Consider the following 20181-nt stretch of genomic DNA (forward strand, 5'->3'; position numbering starts at 1 on the left):
CTTCTGTATTCTAAGTTCCTCAAATGTAGGACAGCTTCACTTACTCCTTTCTGGCCCCTACAGCTCCTCTCAGAGGAGCACAGAGAAGAGGTTGTACAAATGCTCATTGGGTTGAGTTGAGCGCTAAGACAGGCCAGTTAAATGAGGGCCTACTATGTGCAGGTCTGGGGCCTGGCACATAGTAGGAGCTCACCAAGTCCCTTTCCTGCCTCCTTGGCTCAGGGGCAGGGTCACAGGGTCAGTGGTACTCTGGTGCTGCCCGGAGCGTCTACCTGAAGATGGTGGGTGGGGAGGGTCCTGGAGGCCGAGGCCGGGCAACCTGGCCTCAGCTCACTGGGAATGCAGCGTGTGGTTTGGGCACCCGGCCTCTCTTGCCCTGGTCTTACCCTGTAAAATGGGACCAACTTCTTCCCTCATCGGTACCCACTGGCGTGATATGGAGGCTCCTGCTCGTTCATCCAAGCCCCCTCACTTCCTTGATGTGCAGCCCAATGCTGCCTCCCTCCTGGATGACAGGGGAGGGTTTCCAGTGTGCCGGGCCCTGGGCTTGGTGTTTTACGTGCTTTGCCATCTATATGCCTCAGCCTGACCCGAGGCTCAGCCTCAGTCCGCCATTTGCCGGAAGTCACACATGTATACGTTGTGAGAAATCAGATCAAACCTTTAACTCCAGAGCTCGCGCTTTTAACGGCCATGTTGGTGAAGCCTCTGAGCCCATGGCCATACTGGGGAGCCCCCTCCCCTGTATTTCCCTGAGGCTTTTATCAATCTATTCTCTAGTCGACTCAATGCACAGACCCGAGATTTGCAGAGATGAACCAGCTTGGTCCTACCCTCCTGGCCAAAGGGGGGCTGGGGGGCTTGGAGCCCACCCCCCCAAGAAGCTGCTGTCACTGGGGCTCCAGTTGGCCACCCTCTATGAAAATCCTTGGCATGGCTCCCTCCTGGCCTTCCTTCTGGCCCAGATTTGCTCTCTACTTTACTGAGCCGGCTGCAGAGCTCTCCAGGGGCATCTCCTCGCCTTTGCACATGCTGTTCCCATTGCCTACGATGCTCTTCCCTTCCCTCTCTTCACTCACCAGACACTTGTTCGTCGTTCAGGTCTTAGATCAGGTGCCCTGTTCTGAGGTCCCCTCCCCGAACAGCCACCCCACCTCGGGGTTGGTAATGTTTCTCTTCTGGGCTTGGTGGTCCTGCTGCCCTCCATCTGGTCACACTCAGCTGTCATTCCTCCTTAAGAAAGATGAGCTGCATGAGGGCAGGGGCTGTGCCTACTTTATCTCTGCACTTCTAGCCCCTGGCCAGACACACGGGAGGAGCTCAGCCCCAGTGGATGAGTGATCGGTGCCTGCAAGACACAAATGGAGGATGGGTGGGTTAGCTGGGGGGCGGGGGGATGATGGATGAATGATGGACGGCGGATGTGTAAATGGGTGATGGACAGATACACAGATATGATAAATGGTAAAAAGATGCTGGATGGAAAGTTAGATGGGTGAGGGTGGAGCGGATAACAGGTGTTGGATAGATAACGTTTGCTTGGATGATAGATGGGGCGACGGATGGATTGATGGATGAACACGAGTGGAACATGAACGGATGGTTGGATGGTGTGTGGAGAGGTAAACGTGGAATACGGATGATGGGTGGCGAATGGATGTTGTATGGGTTGAGAAAGGATACTTGGCTGCAGGATGGATGGGTAGACCATGGATACATAGAGGCTGGATGTATGAGTGGGATAATGGATGCTGGATGGGTTAGTGAGTGGAGAACGTAAGGCAGACATTGGACCGTTGGATGGACAATACATGGGTCTATTGATGTTGGATGCTAGGTAGATGTTGGATGGATGGGTAAGCAGGTGGATATGTGAATGGAACCTGGCGAATAACCTGGGCTACGCTTTGTTCCTTCTTACCTCCAGTTCCAATCAGAGGAGCCTGAGGAATCAGAACCAAGCAAAGGCCAAGACTCACTGACCGACCAGAAGCAGGCAGATTCGGTAGTTGGGTCACGGGTGTGGGCGCACAGGGAGGTGAAGGGGAAGGGAAATCAGGTTGGAGGCGGGCTGAGGTCCTCTGATACGCTCTAGGGTCGTCCAGACCGGGGTTGGCTCTGCCATGGGGGTCATCTGTGTGCCTGGTAGGGCCTTGAGAGAGGGGCTCCAGGGGGGCTGGGCCGCAGAGCCACCTTTTGGCTTGGAGACCGGGGCAGGTAAATGATCCGGGGGTCAGAAGCCTGGGGCTCTGCTTTTGACTTGCTAGGACGCCCTGAAAAGTCGCTCCCGTTTTTCTGGGTAAATGGCAGTTTGAGCCTGATGGTCTCTGAAGGTAAGGTCCTTCTGGTTCTGGAGGGCTGGGCAGGCCGGGAGAAAGCGTAGGGATTCCAGGAGCTGGAGCCAGAGAACCGCTGAAGAGGGCTGAGGAGGTGCGGCAGTCAGCTGAGCCTGGACGGTCTCCAGGATCCTCGGGGCGGGAGGGATGTGTGCAGGGGGTGGGACCCAGCGAGGCTGCTGGAAGGCCAGGCAGCAGCTGGAGCACAGCGCTGTGCCCCCCCCCCCCTCCCCTCCCCACAACCTGCCAAACAGACTGTTCTCATCACCCTCAGCCTCCAGAGAGGTGAGGTCAGAGCTGACAGCCTGGGGCAGGAGGCAGGGAGGAGACGGGGCCGCTTGGGGCTATGCTTTCCTCATCCTGCTCTGGTTCCGCTGTTTCCGGGTGCTGCCTCCAGAAAAGAGGGTGAGAGGGGGGCATCTGCCTGGCAGCCTGGAACCCCCTTTCTGGCCCTGCCGCTAATCAGAGCTGGGGCGATTCTGCCCAGGCCCTCATTGCAGAGGAGGAAGCGAGGGGCAGGAGCGTCATCCCAGGTCACACAAGCCAGGCAGCGGCTGACCTCAAATTAGAACCTGGGGCTCAGGACCCCCATCCCGCAGTCCCGGTGCTGCCTGGATGTTGCTTCCTGGCTCTGTCCTGACCCGCCGCGTGGCCTCCTGAGGCAGCAGCAGGACTCTCATTGCTTGGTGGCCAGTCTCCCCGTCGGTGAAAGGGGAGGAGACAGAGGACTGGTCACTAAAGGCGCTTCCAGCTCTCACAGGGGCTCTGGCAACTTTGCTTCTTCCTCTTTCTGGGTCATTTCTTCATACTTCCTGGGGCCAGAGCTTCGTGAACGAACCGGAAATAGCAATATAGGGGTCCCCCTCTAATCTCCACGAAACGGGCCCATCCCACCAACGTGGAAACCTCTCAGTCCATCCCCAGGCGACCTGGATTGGACAGAGCTGGTAACTGCCTCGTTCGTTCGCTCGTTCGTTCGTTCGTTCGTTCGATTCATTCATTCATTTATTCACGTACACTTAGTGAGCGCTTTCTGCTTGCCTGGGTGTGGGCCAGAAGTAAATTGGAGCGCGTGGAGCTCCTGGTCTGGTGGCCGGGGCCCTGCTGGGGGAATGTGGTGGCAAGGTGGGGAGTGGACTACCTCCCCCCAAGCCCTTACACCCCACCGACAGATAAGCTCCGGACCCCGAAGAGTGGGGACCCCTGGGCTCTGGCCTACCTCTCTGCCAGTAAGCTGCTATGGGACTTTGGGTAAATGCTGCTGCTTCCTTGGGGCCTGTTTCCCCAACAAGGATGACTGCAAAGGGGGTGCGTTTGGGGACCTTGCCGGGAGTGGCTGCAGAAGTCTGTGATTCCTTCCTTTCCTAAAATGGGGAGAGTAGGCGGACGCGGGATAGGGATTAGGGGCACTTGTGTGACCTCTTGGTGCCACACGGGTTCACACCATGGGGAAGATGGGCCCAGAGGTCTTCTCCCTTGAGAAACTGGAAATATGTAGTTATACGTCAGTCTCTTGATTACTTAACATTGGAACCTAATGCAAAACAATCTGAAAACCCTATGCGGGCTGAAGGCGCATCCTCCCCTCCTCCCTACTGGCCACCTGTGGTTTGGCTTTAGGGGGTGAAGTGCACGTCCCCAAAGGTGCTGAGCCCCGAGAGCCCTATCAGCCAAACACCCCGTAGTGTGAATGAGTTAGCAAGCTCTTTTCTTGGCAGCTCCGTGAGATAAGAAAGATGAGAGCCCTGGGCCTTCCAGGTAGGCGTGGCAGAATAGGCAAGGGAGACTGTAGTCAGAGACCCCCCCCCCCCATCCCACCCAAGGGACCTGGGGGCCAACACTGGACCCTGTTTGACAGGCAGACAAGAGGCCAGCGGAGGGCAAGGCTGGGAGCCCACTCAGGGGCCGACTGGTGACCTCATGGCGGATGCCCGGGGACGTTCCCACGCTGTTCAATCCGTTCCTGCTGTCTCTGGGGGTCCTCAGGTGGCAAAGGGTAGGCTGGCTCCAGCGGGGTGGGAGGGATGAGGGTGGGAGAGAGGGGGAGGGGAGGAAGGAGGTTGGCGTTAGTCAAAGGAGGGAAAGTGGGGGCTGAGAGGAGGGAATTGGGGCTCCCACACGAGAAAGGAGAATCCCACCTCCAGGACGGGGCTGGGGCTGTTTTCAGTTTTCAGGGTGAGGGGGGGTTGAATAAGCTATACAGCTGAAAGCGGCCAAGCAGCAACTGAGCCAAGGGGAGTCAGGTTGGGGGGAGGGAGGGAGGGATGGCCTGAGGGGGGGCTCTGGGATTGCAAAGTGTGTCTCAGACCTGGGTCTCAGCCAGTTTCACAAACATCTGGCATTACGTAACCTACCCCCTGCCCAGAGAGGGCTGTAAACACTCAGGCCTCTGGTTCAGGGTTTCCTCAGGGGCAGGGAGGGCAGGCAGCTGTGACTCGCTTCCTCCTGCCCCCTTCGCAGCAGAGAGAAGGGGCCTGGTGTCTCCAGGGGCCACTGGCAGGCGCGTGGGGTCTCTTCTCTTGTCGACAGGATGACTTCTGTACTCTCTCGTTGGCTCTGGGTCCAGCACGAGGCTGGGCACGTTAGAGACAGTATACCCATTTTGCAGATGAAGGGACCGAGGCTCAGGGAGGTGAGCTGGAGTTGCACGGCTCGGGTTGAGGGGAGTCGGCCTCCTGCTGATTTTCCTCATTCTTAGATGAGAGACTGGCTGCAGCTAACCCACCCCACGCCTCAGTTGCCACATCTGTTTAATGGGGCAGAATCTATAGCGATGCTCAGGGCTGCAGAGAGGGCTCAGGGAGATCAGGAGGCACCGAGGTGTGACGGTTGGGGGCGTCCAAACACTAACTTTTCCCACCCGCTTCCTAACGTCCGCTCTGCTGCTCTTTGGGGGTTAGGGCACTCGGGTGATGGGACAAACACGGTTATCTGGGCAGAGTGGTACCTTCGAGCCATGGGCGGGAATTACCTTGTCACACTAACTAAAGGTCACCAACATGCAGCCGGTCTGGCAGGAGGGAGCAGGTAAGTCCCTGGTGGAGAGAAGGAGAGAGAAACGGGGAAAGGCACCTGGGACAATGGTGCTGCTGCTGATAACCAGCATGTATTCGGCACCTAGTTTGTGCTCAGCTCGGTGTTCGGTGCACGGCCTGCCTGATTGCGTTTAATCCTCACCGCCGGGCATACGAAGTATGGTTCGTGTTGTCCGTCTTACAGAAGGAAATGAAGGGCACTGAGGAAAAAAACGACTTGTTCTGGGTCACACAAGGGGCAGAGCTGAGATGTGAACCCCCCCCATCTCTGGGCATCCTGATCTCCAAGCCCTCCTTGCAGCCCCGAGAATCCCCACAGATCTTTTTCCCCGTTAGACAGATGCGGTAACTGAGGCTGAGTGGGTGTGCAGCCGTTTTCTCATCTGGGAATGAGGCAAATCAAGAGCTATGGGACGGAACTGCCAGCGGAGTCTCCCAGACGGTTACTTAGAGCAGCTTCAAACATCTCTTGGGTCGGAGGGTGACATCGCTCTCCAAGGTCAAAAGCCAGGAAACCTGGGCTTGAGTTCTAAGTTGTACGGCTTTGGGACGTTGTGGCCCTCTCTGAGCCTCATGCTGCTATCCTCAGTAGAGTCAAGTTTAACAACGGTTGGACGGATGGATAACCCCCAAGTTTGGTGGCTCTGTTTAATAACTCACTCCTGGGTCCCTGAGTCAGTCCCATCTCTGTCCCACTAGGACAAGATGTGGCAAGGGAGTCATTTCTCCATTTGTGCATTCGCTCATTTGACCTATGTTTACTGAGGACCTACTGTGGACTCCGAGACCTAGGCAAAAACGCTCTGTGCCCACAAGAAGCTCAGTTTGGTGAGGACACTGACACGTAACTGGTTAGAACACAGTGTGGTCATCATTTTAGTGGCGGAATGTCCAGATGCAGGGAGCAGCGGACAAGGAGTTTCTACCTCTGGGCTGGGGGCACCCCGGCTTCCTTTGGACTGAGACCTGGAGGGTGAGAAGGAATTTTCCAGGCAAACGAACATTTGGAGAGAGGGGAAGGAGGGGCGGGAGAGAAGGGGGGGGGGGCGGAGTGTATGTGTGTGTCGGGGCACAGAGGACAGGAAGAGAAGCTGTTCCAGACCCTGCAGAGAACAACATGTGCCGTCCCATCTGAGGTACAAAGGACCTGGTTTATTCTGGGAATTCCCAGCAGTCCAGTGTTATGTATCCCTAGCATGCAAAACGTGTGTGGGCAATGATGGAGGACAGCAGGCAGGGGTCAGATTCTGATGGCCGCTGACCGCCTGCAACAAAAATGCAGAGCTGATCTATTAGCACTGTTGAACTTTGAGCAGGGGAGTGAACTGATCGCTGCGTTGAGGGCACTGAAAGAGGAGTCCCAGAGGCCAGGAAACCAGCAAGGAGGCTGGTCGGGAGCCACTGGACCAGGGCGCGGGTGGTGGTAGGGGAGGTCTTCTGTTTATTCACTCACTCTCCCAAGGACCAAATGCCTAAGTGAGGTAGAGGGGAGAGCGGGAAAACCCAGCGCGTGGAGACAGGAAGGCCGGTGTCCAGAGGAAGATAGGCTTGTCCTTGGCCTCATGCCTCAGGGTGGAGGAGAGGCACCCCGGGGGGGAAATGCTAGGAAAGAACTTCAGCCCCTGGCCCTCCGTTTCTGTATCTGGGAAACGGGGAGAGCAATCATAGCTATGAAAGCAATAATGTCTGAACCCCAAATTGAGACGGCAGAAAATTGGAATGGCAGTTACTCCGAGCTCCCCTGGCTCCCCGCCTAAAAATAGCTGACTAAGGATAAAGGGGACGTTCTAGGGGGGGTGGCTTAAATTAACAATTAATCCTTACAGGAACGTCAGGCGATAGTAGCATTCTCCCCTTTTACAGAGGGTGAAGTTGAGGCCCAGAGAGGGTAAGTAATACTTTGCTTCAGGTAACTGCAGGGTTTGAATCGCCATGCCGCACAAGCAGCCACTGCGTTTTCAACAAATTCCACGAAGGTCCCTCCTCTGCTACGAAGCTCAGATGAGCTCCTGCGGGCGAAAAGGCCTCTTACAAACTGCCAAGTGCTGGGAATGTGAGAAAAGTGTGTACGCCCACATCCAAGAACCCCAAATGGGGTTCTCAAGCCGAGAAAGACCCGCTTGTACGGAGGGGCCATTTGGAGAAGGCCCTGCCATTCCAGAACTCGCTTTGTGCTTAGATTCCGCGCTAGGAATCCCGTCTCTTCTTACTGTGTGACCTTGGCCAAGTCGGCTCACCTCTCTGAGCCTCCGTTTTCTCATTAGTAAAAGGGGGACAAGGACACCTCCCTGTCAGGTCTGTGGTGAGGACGAAATTAGATTACACAGGTCATGAGCGGGGCTCGGCGAGTGGGACCTGCTGAGTTTTAGTACTGGCTGCATTGCCCACGTCTCCGTCAAACCGAGGCGCCGAGCCCTTAGTGAGTGGACCCATCGCTCGGTCCGGCGGCTCGCGGGAGCCACCGCAGGGCGACTGGGTGCCACACCCGGCTGTCCCCGCCCAGCACTCCCGCGCCGGGGCCCGACCGAGTCACCTGCACGCAGGGTCCTTCCTTCCTCCCAGCGCGCCCGGGGCGGGAGCCCGGCCCTCGGCTCCCTCCGCCCCCATCCGCCGGCCGCGACCGCCCTCGCGCGCCCGTCCCGTCGCGGCAGGCCCCGCCCCCGCCCCGTCCCGCGCTGCCATTGGTCCGCCCGCGGCCCCCGCGGCTGTTTGTCCCGGCTGCCTCGCTGCCCATTGGCCCTCCCGGGTCCTCCCAGGAAGTTTGAAAAAAAAAAAAAAAAAAAAAAAAGTTTTATGGGCGGATGGAAGGGGCCGGGGCAGCGCCGGGGAAGGGAAGGGCCGGAGGAGCGGCGGCGGGCAGCCGAGAGGGGCGGCGGCGGCGGCGGCGGGATTCCCGCGCCGCTGGGCCCGGCCCGAGAGCCCTCTCCACTTCCCTGCCTCCTGCTCCCGCCGCCCCGGGGCGCCGCCATGACGGTGAGTGCCCCCCCCGCCCCCCGGGCCAGCCCTTCTGCGCCCCAGGCCGGGAGGAGAGTGACGGCCCGAGCCCCAGCCGAGCCGCTCCCCTCCTGGGCACCCCCTTCACTTCCCGAAGGCGAGAGGAGGTCTCGGCCGGAAGACAGGGCGACCCCAGCGGCCCCAGCTGGCTGTTCTGCCTCGACTTCCCCCAGCCTCCTCCTCACCCTTCCGGACTAGGAGCCCCGGCGACCCCGAGGAAACGGGAACTCCCTATCCTGGGCAGTCCCCTCTCCGCCTACTTTTGTGGGACCAGTCACGGACAATTTCTGATGGCTCCTTTCCACCTCCCCTCCAGCCCCCTCGGTGAAGACCTGACCTGATTCTCCCAAGCTGCCAGGCCCGTAGGGACTCCCAGGGCTCCGGGCAATGGGAGGAGCGGAGAAGGGCCTGGCCTGGGGCTGGGGTCTCGCCCAGGGCTGGAGAGGGGCGCTCCCCGGCTCGAATGGGTCGCGCTGATCCAGGCCTGGGAGGACTGCCTACCCGCATGGGCGCCCGAGGTTGAGTGGGTGAGAAGGGGCCGCCCCGTCCCACCCCGTCCGGGAGCCCGTCCTGGGATTTCCGAAGTGGCACGACGCCTTGTTCTCCTCGGCTTGCCTCTTCGCAGCAGCACTGGGGCCTTGGCTCCGAGCAAGCCCACGAGTGGGGTGGGGGACACGATGGCAGAGATTTGTCTTTCTCTTGGGGATAGGCACTACTCCGGTTACATCAATACCTATGCCTTAATGATCATACTGAGCCTCGCAACTGAGTGGGCCTTTATTCCCATTTTATAGTTAGATAAACCGAGGCTTGTTGGGGGGGGGGGGCGGTGGTGAGTTGCTCGAGTTTACCCTGAACGTAAAGGAACGAGTAGCCTCTTTTCAGGTCAGTCTGGCCCCTTGACCGTGATGTTCTGGAAGAGGAGGGGCGGGGCTGCTTTTGGTTTCTGGCTAGAGCCTTAGGGAGGCTCTGACAGCCTTGGAGGGTGGGGTGATGGAGTGGAGCACGGTGCGTTTGCGCATGCGCACATCCCCTTTCCTCAAGCTAGTGGAGACCCTAAGAAGTGGGCTGGGCTGCTGGGGGTGGGCCCTCAGGGCCCCTGCCCCTAAGAGTGTGATGACCTGGCCGCTGCTTGGACTTCCTCGGCCTCCGCACATCCTGCCACCTCCCTGCTGGCTCTTCCTGTCGTCAGCAGCCTCCCTTTGGTCAGAGAGCCAGAGGGATGTGGGGGGAGGAGCTGAGTCAGTGTCCTGGCCGCCCACCCCCAGGCCCCAAGCCCTTGGCCCCGGGGAGGGTGGTTGCATTGCCTACTGGGTGCCTGCCAGATCCTGAATTGGGTGCTTTCATGCTACCAGAGTTGATCCTCTAAGGATGATTGTAACTCCCCATCTAACAGATGAGAGCACTGAGGTGTAGAGAGGGGAAGTGACATGCCCCAAGTGACATAGCTCGGCCTGGGCTGAGCCAGCATTTGTATCTAGGTCTGCCCCAGTTTTCTCCCTGGGGCTAGATAAGAAATGTACACAGCTGCGTCTCTTGAGAAAGCCCATGTTGAACGTGTGGGGGCACTTGAAGGAGGGACAGCATATCCCTGTGGTGCCAAGGGGCTTTCCAAAGGAAGATGCCCAGCTGCGATTGTAGGGCTTTATCAGGTGGAAATGGACGGAGGGAGGGAACAGTGTAGACAAAGGCTGGTGGTCGCGTCTGGGGAGTGGTGACAACATAGAAAGGGGACCTGGGAAGGAAAGCCTCCAAGGCCAGGAGAAGCGGTTTAGGCTTTGGTCGGGGACACTGGGGAGCCAAGAAAGGTTTTGGAGCAGAGAGGCGGCTCATGATCACCACTGACGGTGCTTTCTGGGTTCATCATGGCTGCCTTCATGCCTGAGCCTGCCCCAGCCTGGTGTCCCTCCTGGGCCTCTTCACACCCTTTCCCTCTCTCCTGACCTCTAGCCCTGAGCTCAGAGAGCTGCAGGAAGCAAATGGTAAAGTGGCCGCGAATGGGTAAATGCCTAAAGGCCTGGAGTCAAGATCTCTTCCCCCTCTTTTTGCCTTAGCCCTGTGTAGCCCTGCCCTTGGAGCCTCATTCCCTAAGCCACCGCCTGGCATCAGATTATATACCCGTCCCTTGTTTATTGTCTGTCTCCTGAGTTCCACCAGGGCAGGGGCCACATCTCCCAATCGCAGCTGATTTCCTGGCCTAAAACAGTGCCTGATGTATTTTTTTTTTTTTAAATTTTTTTTTTTTTTTTTTTTTTTTTTTTTTTTAGCAAACATTCCCTTAGCCCCTTGGTCCTGGAGGGTGAACAGCGCATGTCCCTAATGGAGTTGCTTCTACTGTAGCCTGTGAGGGATAAGTAACTGGCTTCACGATAATCACAAATGCAACAGAGGCTGTGGGAGGGCAGCTGCCAGTGGTGTGTGTTGTGTGCAGGGAAAGGGGCCTCAGAGGTGGCAATTAAGTTGGGTCTTAAGGCGCGGGTAGGGGTTTGCCTGGTCAACGGAGGAGGAGGGAGCCTGGTACGTAGGCGGAGGACTGGGGCTGGTGCGGAGGGGCCTGGAGTCCCGCTGTGCCGGGGATCGGAGAGCATACGTGGTGATATAAAAACAGGGTTCCCTACACGAAGGGGAGGCCGGGCTGGGAGGGTGAGCTGCGGCCTCTGTGCCATCAGGCAGCTGGACCTTGGTTTGAAACCACCTGGAGCCATCCCTGGAGGTTCGGAGCCGACTCGGGACCCTAGGCCTTTCTGAGAGGCTCTGTGCTTAGAGGAGGCCGCGTCAGTGGTCCAGGCGGGTGGGAGGCAATGCTGAGCTGTGGCCGCGGCTGTGGCCATGGCCAAAGGAAGGAGAGGGCAGGCCGTGAGAGCTGGCCGGTACTCCTGAAGGGACAAAGGGAAAGTGAGCTGCCTTGGGTGGAGGGAGGGTGGCTGGGCCTGAGTGGAGGTGTGGCATGAGAGATTTAGACTAGCAGACCTCTTGACCCTGGACAGAGGTTCCCAGGTGACTGCAGGACCTGTCCCCCACCCCCCAGCCCCCGCCCCGCTCCCGCCAGCAGGTTTAAAATCTCACATTGGCATCCTCCTCCCTCCAAGGTCACTGTGCCCATCTCGTACCTGACACGCTCGTAGTGTGTTTGTACCAGCTTCCAGAGGGTCACCGAGCTCCTCCACACGTAGCTCATTCAGCCCTCTCACAAAGCTTTGGGGACGGCAGGACCCCCGCCCCCCGCACCCCTACCCCCAGCATCATTTGCTACATTAGGCAGCCAGGGCTCAGGGAGGGGAAGGTCACAGGGACCCCTCCTCCCCCCGCTGCTTCCCAGGCCCCCCTTGGGGTCCCAGCCTGTCATTCTAGCTGGGGAGCCCTTGCTCAGCTCTGGAAGCCTATGGCTGATCCCTCAGCCCTGGTCCAGTCTGAATGGCCCGGTGGTCTGCTCGTCCTTCCCAGGGGCTTTCCCCTGGACAGCAAGGCCAGCTCTGTGGGCCATCCCAGATAGCCTGACTTCTCAGAGCCAGGGGGTGAGGGTGGAGAGTGCCCCCAAAGCACAGGAATTTCGATCAGGAAGGTAAAGGGGGGGGGGGAGGGGGAGTGATATTTATTCAGCAGGTTTTTGCCGAGGCCTAGTCACCGTGGGCCAGAACTTGGGGGTCACTGGAGGTCCCGGTCTGAAGGGAGGTTGCCCAGGTGACTCAGTGGCCCCGAGTGTAGCTGCCAATCTTCAGTCTTCGCTTGGGACCACCCCGGGCAACCTCTGGCACTCGTGGGGAACAGGGTGAGGAAGAATCGAGAGAGACAGGGCAAACACACCCCAGGGTTTCCCAGCTCTGAGCCGAGCCTGGGTCCCCTCCCTCAGACAGGTATGCAGGGAGGGGCTGCCCTGCAGGCGTGGGGCTGCTGGCCTGCTGAGATCCAGGGGCCCTGGCTGCACAGCCTGGGCTGTGGCTGGCTGTGGATGTCCAGGCCCCTGGCCCAAGCCCCTCTTAGGCCACTTCCTCCACCTGAGGAAGAGGAGAATGGGGAGGAAGGCGGGTCAGGGGAGGTGGCCAGGTCAGGTGGCTCCGGTTTCCAGCTGCTGTCTCTGCTGCCCACCCCACGGAGCCGAGCCGCAAGCTCCTTCCCAGGCAACCAGACACCTTGGCCTGGTGAGGCTGTGATGACGGTACTGATAGGTGGGCTCAGGGCCATAGCGACAGGTGGCCACCTCCTCCCTGCCCGCAGCTTGGCCCGCCCTGCTCTCCCCCCTGCCAGCGGGCAGAAGTTGACACTCTGCTGAGGGACCAGGCCTTAGACACGAGAGAGAAGTCTGCCGGTGGGCAGGGAGGGTCAGGTGGCTGGCGCCCACCAGATGGGTGTGGCCAGAGAAACCACCCGGAGGAGCATCTGTTTCATCTAGGTGGGGGTGGGAGGGGGTACCTAGCTCACAGGCCTCTGGAACATGCAGCGGCTGGGAGCCCCCCGACCCCGGGGCCGCGCCCCCCTGGGCAGCACCCGGCAGGTAGGGCTTGCCTCCACCGAAGTGGTATCTTCTTGGCCCTTCCAGAGATCTCTGACCCCACCCTGGGCCTGGCTCCATCTTTCAGAGTCTCCAGGGGACAAGGAAAGGGCAGGGCGGGGCTGGTTGGACCACAGGAGGGTCAGTGGGTTGGGGATGAGTGGGGGGGGGGCGGGGGGGGAGCTTTAAGGCATTTTCCTGATGGGCCTCCTGGCCTTGTCGGTGAGAGCGACTGGACAGTTCGCTCAGCCCTGCTGGTTCAGGCTGTTCTCAGAGCCCTCTGGGGTCTCTCTCCCGCTCTTTGGTGAGGAAGTAGGCTGGCAGGAGGGGAGCCTGGCCACCTGTGGTAGATGTGCCAGTCACCCTGCCTGCCGTCTTGGCTCTCAGAGGTTGTCGGGGACAGGGGCCAAGGCTATCTCAGTGGTTGGGGAGCCTGCCCGGATTTGGGGGTTACCTGGGCCCTCAGCCCCCTCTCCTGGCTTTCCAGGACCCCAGTCTCACAGGACTCAGGGGGCAGGGTGGGTACAACACTCCTTCCCCAGCCCCAGTTGGGTCTCCACCGGGCCTAACTTATGTGCCTCCTTATCTCTCCGTAGCCCGATCTGCTCAACTTCAAGAAGGGATGGATGTCGATCTTGGACGAGCCTGGGGAGGTAGGAGGGCTGCAGTCAGAGGGGAGGGCTTGGCCTGTGCAGCTTCAGTGCCCCAGGGGGTCTCTGGGGGCAGCCCAGGAGTCTGAGCTGCTTCCGCAGCTTGTCTAGGCCTCTAGAGAGCCTGGCCTCTGAGCGGAGGGGTGCAGGTGGGCTCAGAGTGGGCACCCTGAGGGCGGGCATTTCTCGTGCAGTCAGGGCGGGCCTTGGGCTGAGGGGGTGGGAAGCAGAGGCTGCTGTCATCTTGGCCCCCTGGGACAGTCTGCAGGCATACAGGGTGGCAGGGGTAGAGGCCTCCTAGCCCCTCACGCCCTACGCCCCATCCCCTCCTCTCACCGAGAGCCCCTGGGCCCTCTCCCCTCTTGATGACCCTGACTGGGTCTGAGGGGTTCACAGAGATCATCTGGCCTGAGACATTACAGATTCCCCAAGACTCAGCCATGCGGGAGCCTCTCCCTCCCCATTAGAAGTGGGTCTCAGAGCACAGGCTCGGAAGTCTCACCCACCTGGGGCTCCCCTGGTTACGTCCTCTGCGAAGGACTTAAGTGGAGTCTGTGAAGCTGTTAAGTCCACATCTGTGAAATGGGCATATGGATAATGAGGATTCTTTCCAGGGTAGACAGCAGGGTCAGACAGGTCGGGCCGTGTAGGGTCTCTGCTATAGCTCAGCTAACGACCCTTCCCTGTCTCTAACGTGTCCATCACCAGGAGGGACAGCGGCCTGTCGCTGGCTCTGCCCTTTCAGCTGCCAGGCTGATGGAGTCTGGGAGCTGGAGCTGGCTTCCTGCCCGCTCAGCCTGGGAGGGGACGTCTCCCCACCCCTGTCCTGCATGCGCCCGTGGCTCGGGTCGGCACACAGCCCGCATGCCGGGGAGGGCCCGGAGCCAAAGGGAATCTCATTGTGTTTCCTCCCCACATGTTTTATTCCCTCCAGCCCACAGCCTTCCGTCCCTGCTGCCTGCTCGCCAGTCCTCTGGTGGCTACGCTCCAGGCTCACACAAGGCCTGGCACCCTGCCAGTGACCCTTCCCAGCCTCCCCACCCAGGGTCTCTGGAGGGCAGAGATTACAGGCCCCACCCAGAGCTGGCCACTACTCATCTTCTTTCACAGGGTTTTGGAATGTCCGAGCTGGAAGGGCCCTGGGAGTTCAGCCAGCCCAGCCCCTTGGTGCACGGACAGGGGACAGGCCCACAAAGCTTACTTCTCCTCCGGGCCTAGTCACCGCTTCGGTAGACCCAGGCCTAGAACTCGGGCTGCCTAAGGCCATAGAACTCCATTTAGCTCCTCAACTGTCATAGACTAGGGAGGGATAGACACTTCCGACCTTCTTATCAGCCCTCCTTTACAAGTGCCAAGAGTGGAGCTCAGAGAGGCCGAGATACTTGACCAAAGACACACAGCTAGGGATAAAATCATTGTAATCTAGGTCTCTTGGAGGCTCAACCCCTATTTCTTCGGGGAGGCCGTGTAGAAAGAAGTTGAAAGTGTCATCCCAGCACACCCCTGAAAACTTGCCATTTCTTGAGGAAAGAAGCCTAAATATTTGAAATAACGACGTGGATGGAGTTTGGTGATGTGGGGGAGCCCCCGGAGGGCTGAGGACTGGGTGATATGTGCTGACCCTGGTGGTGGGTGGACCTTGACTGGCATTCCAGTGAATGGCCAGAAGCCCAGAGGCGGGCTGAGCTTGGCACACTTAACATCAGGCTGTTGTGGTGCCCCTACCCTTCGCTGTGCGTCCTGCCAGCCCAGCGCCCGCCGGAGCAGAGAGCGGCACTGCAGAAAGGGGCCCAAATCATAAATGTGCAGATAACGCACTCACAAGCCGAACACGCGTGTAACCAGCAACCCGATCAAGAAACAGAACAGGACCAGTGCTCAGACACCTACCTCCCCCCCCACCCCCCCCTCCACCCCAGGCCACCTTCCAGTCTTACTCTGGGAGACTTGTCCTTGGTTACTGAGGGGGTCCAGAGGGCCATGGGGAAAACGACTCGCAAAGCTCTGCTCCCTGACTTGCTAGCTGAATGGTCTTACACAGGTCACAGCCCCTTCCTGGTCTGCCCTGGGGCGGGGGGCGGGGGGGGGGGGGGTCGTGCACTTGTAGGGGCCTTGGTGATCTTGATGGAGAGGGTCCGGAGGGCTATGTTGCTGTCAGCAAGTCAGAGAAGGGCTCCCAGGAGGACAGGGAAGGTGTGGTCACTGAGGAAAAGCCATCCCCTTTCACAGACGCTGCCCCTGGAAGGGCCAGACTGCAAAATCTGGATTTTCTGACTCTTCTCTGTCCCCCTCCCCCCCTGGCCCCCCAACAGGGCGGCTGAGGGGGCCGGGGCCCCCACGGTTGACCTGGCCAGGCCCAGGACAGCTGTAGAGTGGTGCACGCACACGCCCTTTCGTTCCACCCTCCCTGCCGCCCCGTCCCCTCGTTCACCGCCACGTCTCCTTCACAGTGGAAGAAGCATTGGTTTGTGCTGACAGATTCGAGCCTTAAGTACTACAGGGACTCCACCGCAGAGGAGGTGAGACAAAGTGGGGAGGCTCCCTGCCGCCATCAGGTGCTGGGGGGGGGGGGTCCCTGGGAGGGGCTCGGGGGGGCCTAGGTGGGGAAAGTGGAAATCGTGGACCGTCGTGGCCTTCCCGCGGCAGGCAGATGAGCTGGATGGCGAGATCGACCTGCGCTCCTGCACAGATGTCACCGAGTACGCGGTGCAGCGCAACTATGGCTTCCAGATCCACGTGAGACTCTGTGCGGGGGGGGGGGGGGGGGGGGGAGGGGGGGGGACTGATCGGGGGTGATGGGCTTCCCTCGTTCACCTAGAGCCCCTGTCCTCAGAGCCAGTCAGAAGCTCTGCCGCCGGCACTTTGCATGTCTGGGGAGACCCCGGCTATCACTGGGGCTGAACGCTAGGGAGACCTTGGAGCCAGCTGGCAGAGGGGAGCTCATCCCCAGGCGCAGGACCTCAGATGCCCTCCTGGGGGGGACGGGCCACCCTCCCTGGGGGTGCACGGTGGCGAGGGAGCGGTGGGGCTGGCCGTGTGGCAACCTGCCCGTGGGGTGGACTTGCAGACCAAGGATGCTGTCTACACCTTGTCGGCCATGACCTCGGGTATCCGGCGAAACTGGATCGAGGCTCTGAGGAAGACCGTGCGGCCAACCTCTGCCCCGGATGTCACCAAGTATGTGCCGAGCTGGAGCGGGACCTTGAGGGAGGCGCTTCCTCCTGCATCCCTGAGTGGGGTTCTGGCACACGCCAGAGGGCCCCGCGGCTGTGCCTCCCGGGCCTCAGTGTCTCCATCAACAAAATGGAGAGAGGGCAGTAAGCGTTCTTGGCACCCCCCTGAAGATACTTATTTGAGGTTTGACTGCCATGCCTTTATATTCTGCGACATCCTGAAAGGTGGGAAGGGGCTTTGACTCTTTGGAGAAGATGCCAATGAGTCAAAGACACCCCCCTCACCCCCCTCCGCTACATCTAAGCCAGTTAGGCAGAAGGTGTCTGGATGGGGAGCTCACCCTCTGGAGGTGCCTAGAGGGTAGGAGGGCTGAGTAAGCTGGTGGCAGAACCCGCATACAGTGTGAACCCTAGCCGCCTGTGCGGGGAGCGGGGAACTGCAGCTGTGGGACAGCAGGAACAGGGTATGGTATCGGGAGGCCCCCGGCACGAGCCCCCCAACCTGGCCATACCTTGGCTATTCGGCGTCCGGCCAGTGACTTACTTGTCTGAGTTTCACATTCCGTATCTGTCACGCTGAGTGTGGCCCCTCCTTCACGTGAGGGATGTGCCCAGGAGCCCTCTGTAGACTCTGCAGGTCTATGCAGCCCGACCGTTACTTAGTCTGTAGTCTCAGCTGCTGTAACAAAGAAGCCCCAAACACAGTGGCATAAATAAGGGAGAGATTTCTTTCCCTCTCCAGAACAATCCAGAGGTGTGCCCTCCAGGCCTGGTGGGGCAGCTCCATGGCCCACGACTCCCACCTTTGGCTCTGTCCTCACGGAGTCCCAGCCAGGGGCCGGGCCAGGGCACGTTTGGTCCTGGAAAGGGTGCCGCCTCTCACACCACTGGGCAGAATGTAGTCACGTGGCCCCACAGCTGCACGGGACGCCGGGAGGCGTAGTTTTTGCCTGGGCAACTAACGGAAGAAGGGGCCGACTGCCACTGTTCGCGCTCCGTGCACCCAGAGGTCACTGTTCACCCCCTCAACCGTGACCGTGGGCATCTTCCCCTTTCCACTGTGAGCCTCTTGAACCCAGGATCCTGCCTCAAACCGCACCTTTGTAATAACACTTTGATCAGCCTTGGCGAAGGGCTCGCGGTTGCTTTAGGCACATTCACTCCCTTAGTGCTCACGTCCATCCTGTGAGAGGCACCGCTGTCCCATGTTACAGACGCGGTCACTGAGGGTCCAGGAGGGAGGCCAGCTCTCCTGGTCCCTCTGCTGCTAAGCGTTGGAGCTGGGATGGTTCCCGGGATCCGTTAATGATGAATCTCTAGTTGTAACCTCTAGGTTGGGTTGCTTCCCCCACCGGCGTCTGTCCCCGGGCCCTGGCACACGGGTGGCGCTCCAGAAGCGCAGGCTTGGGGGCTGAGCGTCACACGTCCCTCCTGACGGGGCTCTGCTGGCACCCTAGGCTCTCGGACTGCAATAAGGAGAACACGCCGCACGGCACCCAGAAGGGCTCCCTGAAGGCGGGGGAGCAGCGGGTGGGCTCTGAGGTCATCGGTCGGGGCGGCCCGCGGAAGGTGGACGGGCAGCGGCAGTCCCTGGACTACGTGGAGCTCGCCCCGCTGACTCAGGGCTCCCCGCAGCGGGCCCGCACCCCGGCCCGCGCTCTCGACCGCCCGGCCAAGCAGGAGGAGCTGGAGCGGGACCTGGCGCAGCGCTCCGAGGAGCGTCGCAAGTGGTTTGAGGCCACGGACGGCAGGCCCGTGGAGACGCCGACCGGCGAGGCGCCGCGCCGGGGCCTGGGGGCCCCCCTGACCGAGGACCAGCAGAGCCGCCTCAGTGAGGAGATTGAGAAGAAGTGGCAGGAGCTGGAGAAGCTGCCCCTGCGGGAGAACAAGCGGGTGCCTCTCACCGCCCTGCTCAACCAAAGCCGCGGGGAGCGCCGCGGGCCCCCGCGTGACAGCCGCGAGGCGCTGGAGAAGGAGGTAGGCATCCCGGCCGGCCCCGGGGAGCCCCCTCGCCCCACCAGCGCCCCGCCTGTCCCTGCCGTCGCGCTGTGGCATTTATCTTGCATCCCTAAAGTGAGGGGAAGCTCACCCCTGATTCACCGTGTGGTGCCCCAGACTCCCGTGAACCGGAATCTTGCTTCCTGGACCTCGGTGTTTTCTGGTTTTGGGGTGTTTTTTTTTTTTTTCCCGCCTTAGTTTTGTCCTCCGCAACCAAAGAGAAGGGGAGAGGAGGGAGAGAGCACTTATTAGGCATCTTCTGAATACCTTGTCCTAGGCCTCCTTTACCTACATTGGCTCACGTAACCCTCACAGCGGTCGCGTGGTCCCAGAGGGTAGACCTTTTCGTGATTGTCCTGGCGGGAAACCGAGGCTCAGACGTTTCCCTGCCGCCTGCGGGGATAAATATCTGTGATCACAGTGTCCTGCTCCCAACCCCGTTTAGTCTTCTCTGGGACAAAGTTCTCCTGGGTCACTGACCTGGCCATCCAGGAAAGTGCTGGAATGTCCCCTTGGCCTGCGTTTCGGCCGCAGGCCACCTCCCTTTCTCAGACCCAAAGCTCCTCACTGCCTGCCACCAGACCCTTGCCGGCTTCCAGGTTCCCGCTGACCTCGCCTCCTCCCCCTGTAGGTGCAGTCTCTCCGCGCCCAGCTGGAGGCATGGCGCCTTCAAGGAGAGGCCCCTCAGAGTGCACCCAGGCCCCAGGAGGACAGCCATATCCCCCCGGGCTACATCTCGCAGGTGAGGCCGGGGGGCTGTTTTGTGGGGGCTCGGGGCAGGTTTCTGGTTGCCGTGGCTTCAGAGAACAGCTAACGTTCTGGGAGCGTAGCGGAACCCGTGCGAGCCATTTCGTATGCGTCCTCGTATTTAATGTACCCAGCGGGTAGACGTGATCACTGTGCCCACTTTACAGACAAGCCACTGAGCTATGAGAGGTTATGGGACTTGCCCGAGGTCAACTGAGCTGCAGATGTCAGAGGTGGGATTTGAGTTCGGTTCCGGCTGACTGCAGAGCCTGTGTGTGAGCCCCCATGGGACATTCTGCACGTGGACCCCTTCTCCCACACCACCCTGGGGAAGGAGGGCCAGTGGGGAATGGGATCCCCAACGGGCAGGCCCCCAGGGTCACTCCCTAAGCACAGAGAAATCCTGCCCGTGTTTACCAGGCCAAGGCCCGCGGGATGTGGGACCCTCCAGTGGCCCCCAGGGGACACTCCGTCTGCCTGGGACAGTGGTCTGGGAACCGTTTGACAGAAAAATCCATGTGTACGTAAACACATACACGCTAACGTACGTTTACCGTAAATTTTACTGATCGAGAGGATGTGTAGGACGCAGTGTACAAGTACAAAATATATAACTTTCATTGTGAATTCCACATATATGGCACATTGCCTTTTCTCGGAATTGACTGTGACTTTCATCGGTTTTTCCGAACGCTTGTATGCACAGCTAACTGACAAGCGAGTGTCATTCTGCCGTGCATGTTGGTTGACAGTTTGGTT

At 59.7% G+C, this 20181-nt stretch overlaps 1 protein-coding gene across 3 annotated transcripts in view; it reads left to right on the plus strand.

Annotated features, from left to right (window-relative positions):
* Positions 1 to 20181, plus strand: part of TRIOBP (TRIO and F-actin binding protein) — a 51016-nt gene that overhangs the window by 20881 nt on the left and 9954 nt on the right. For 2 of the 3 annotated variants that reach the window (XM_047866131.1, XM_047866132.1), the window contains exons 1-7: positions 8165 to 8344; positions 13451 to 13507; positions 15955 to 16023; positions 16151 to 16240; positions 16572 to 16681; positions 18135 to 18654; positions 19307 to 19417. In XM_047866131.1, coding sequence (XP_047722087.1) covers positions 8165 to 8344; positions 13451 to 13507; positions 15955 to 16023; positions 16151 to 16240; positions 16572 to 16681; positions 18135 to 18654; positions 19307 to 19417 — 1137 coding nt within the window. Of the gene's footprint in view, positions 1 to 1927; positions 2006 to 4194; positions 4333 to 8164; positions 8345 to 13450; positions 13508 to 15954; positions 16024 to 16150; positions 16241 to 16571; positions 16682 to 18134; positions 18655 to 19306; positions 19418 to 20181 lie in introns of those variants that run through there. The other variant, XM_047866133.1, reaches the window with a different exon arrangement.

Source organism: Prionailurus viverrinus, chromosome B4 (genome assembly GCF_022837055.1).
Source record: "Prionailurus viverrinus isolate Anna chromosome B4, UM_Priviv_1.0, whole genome shotgun sequence".
Lineage (NCBI taxonomy): Eukaryota > Metazoa > Chordata > Mammalia > Carnivora > Felidae > Prionailurus > Prionailurus viverrinus.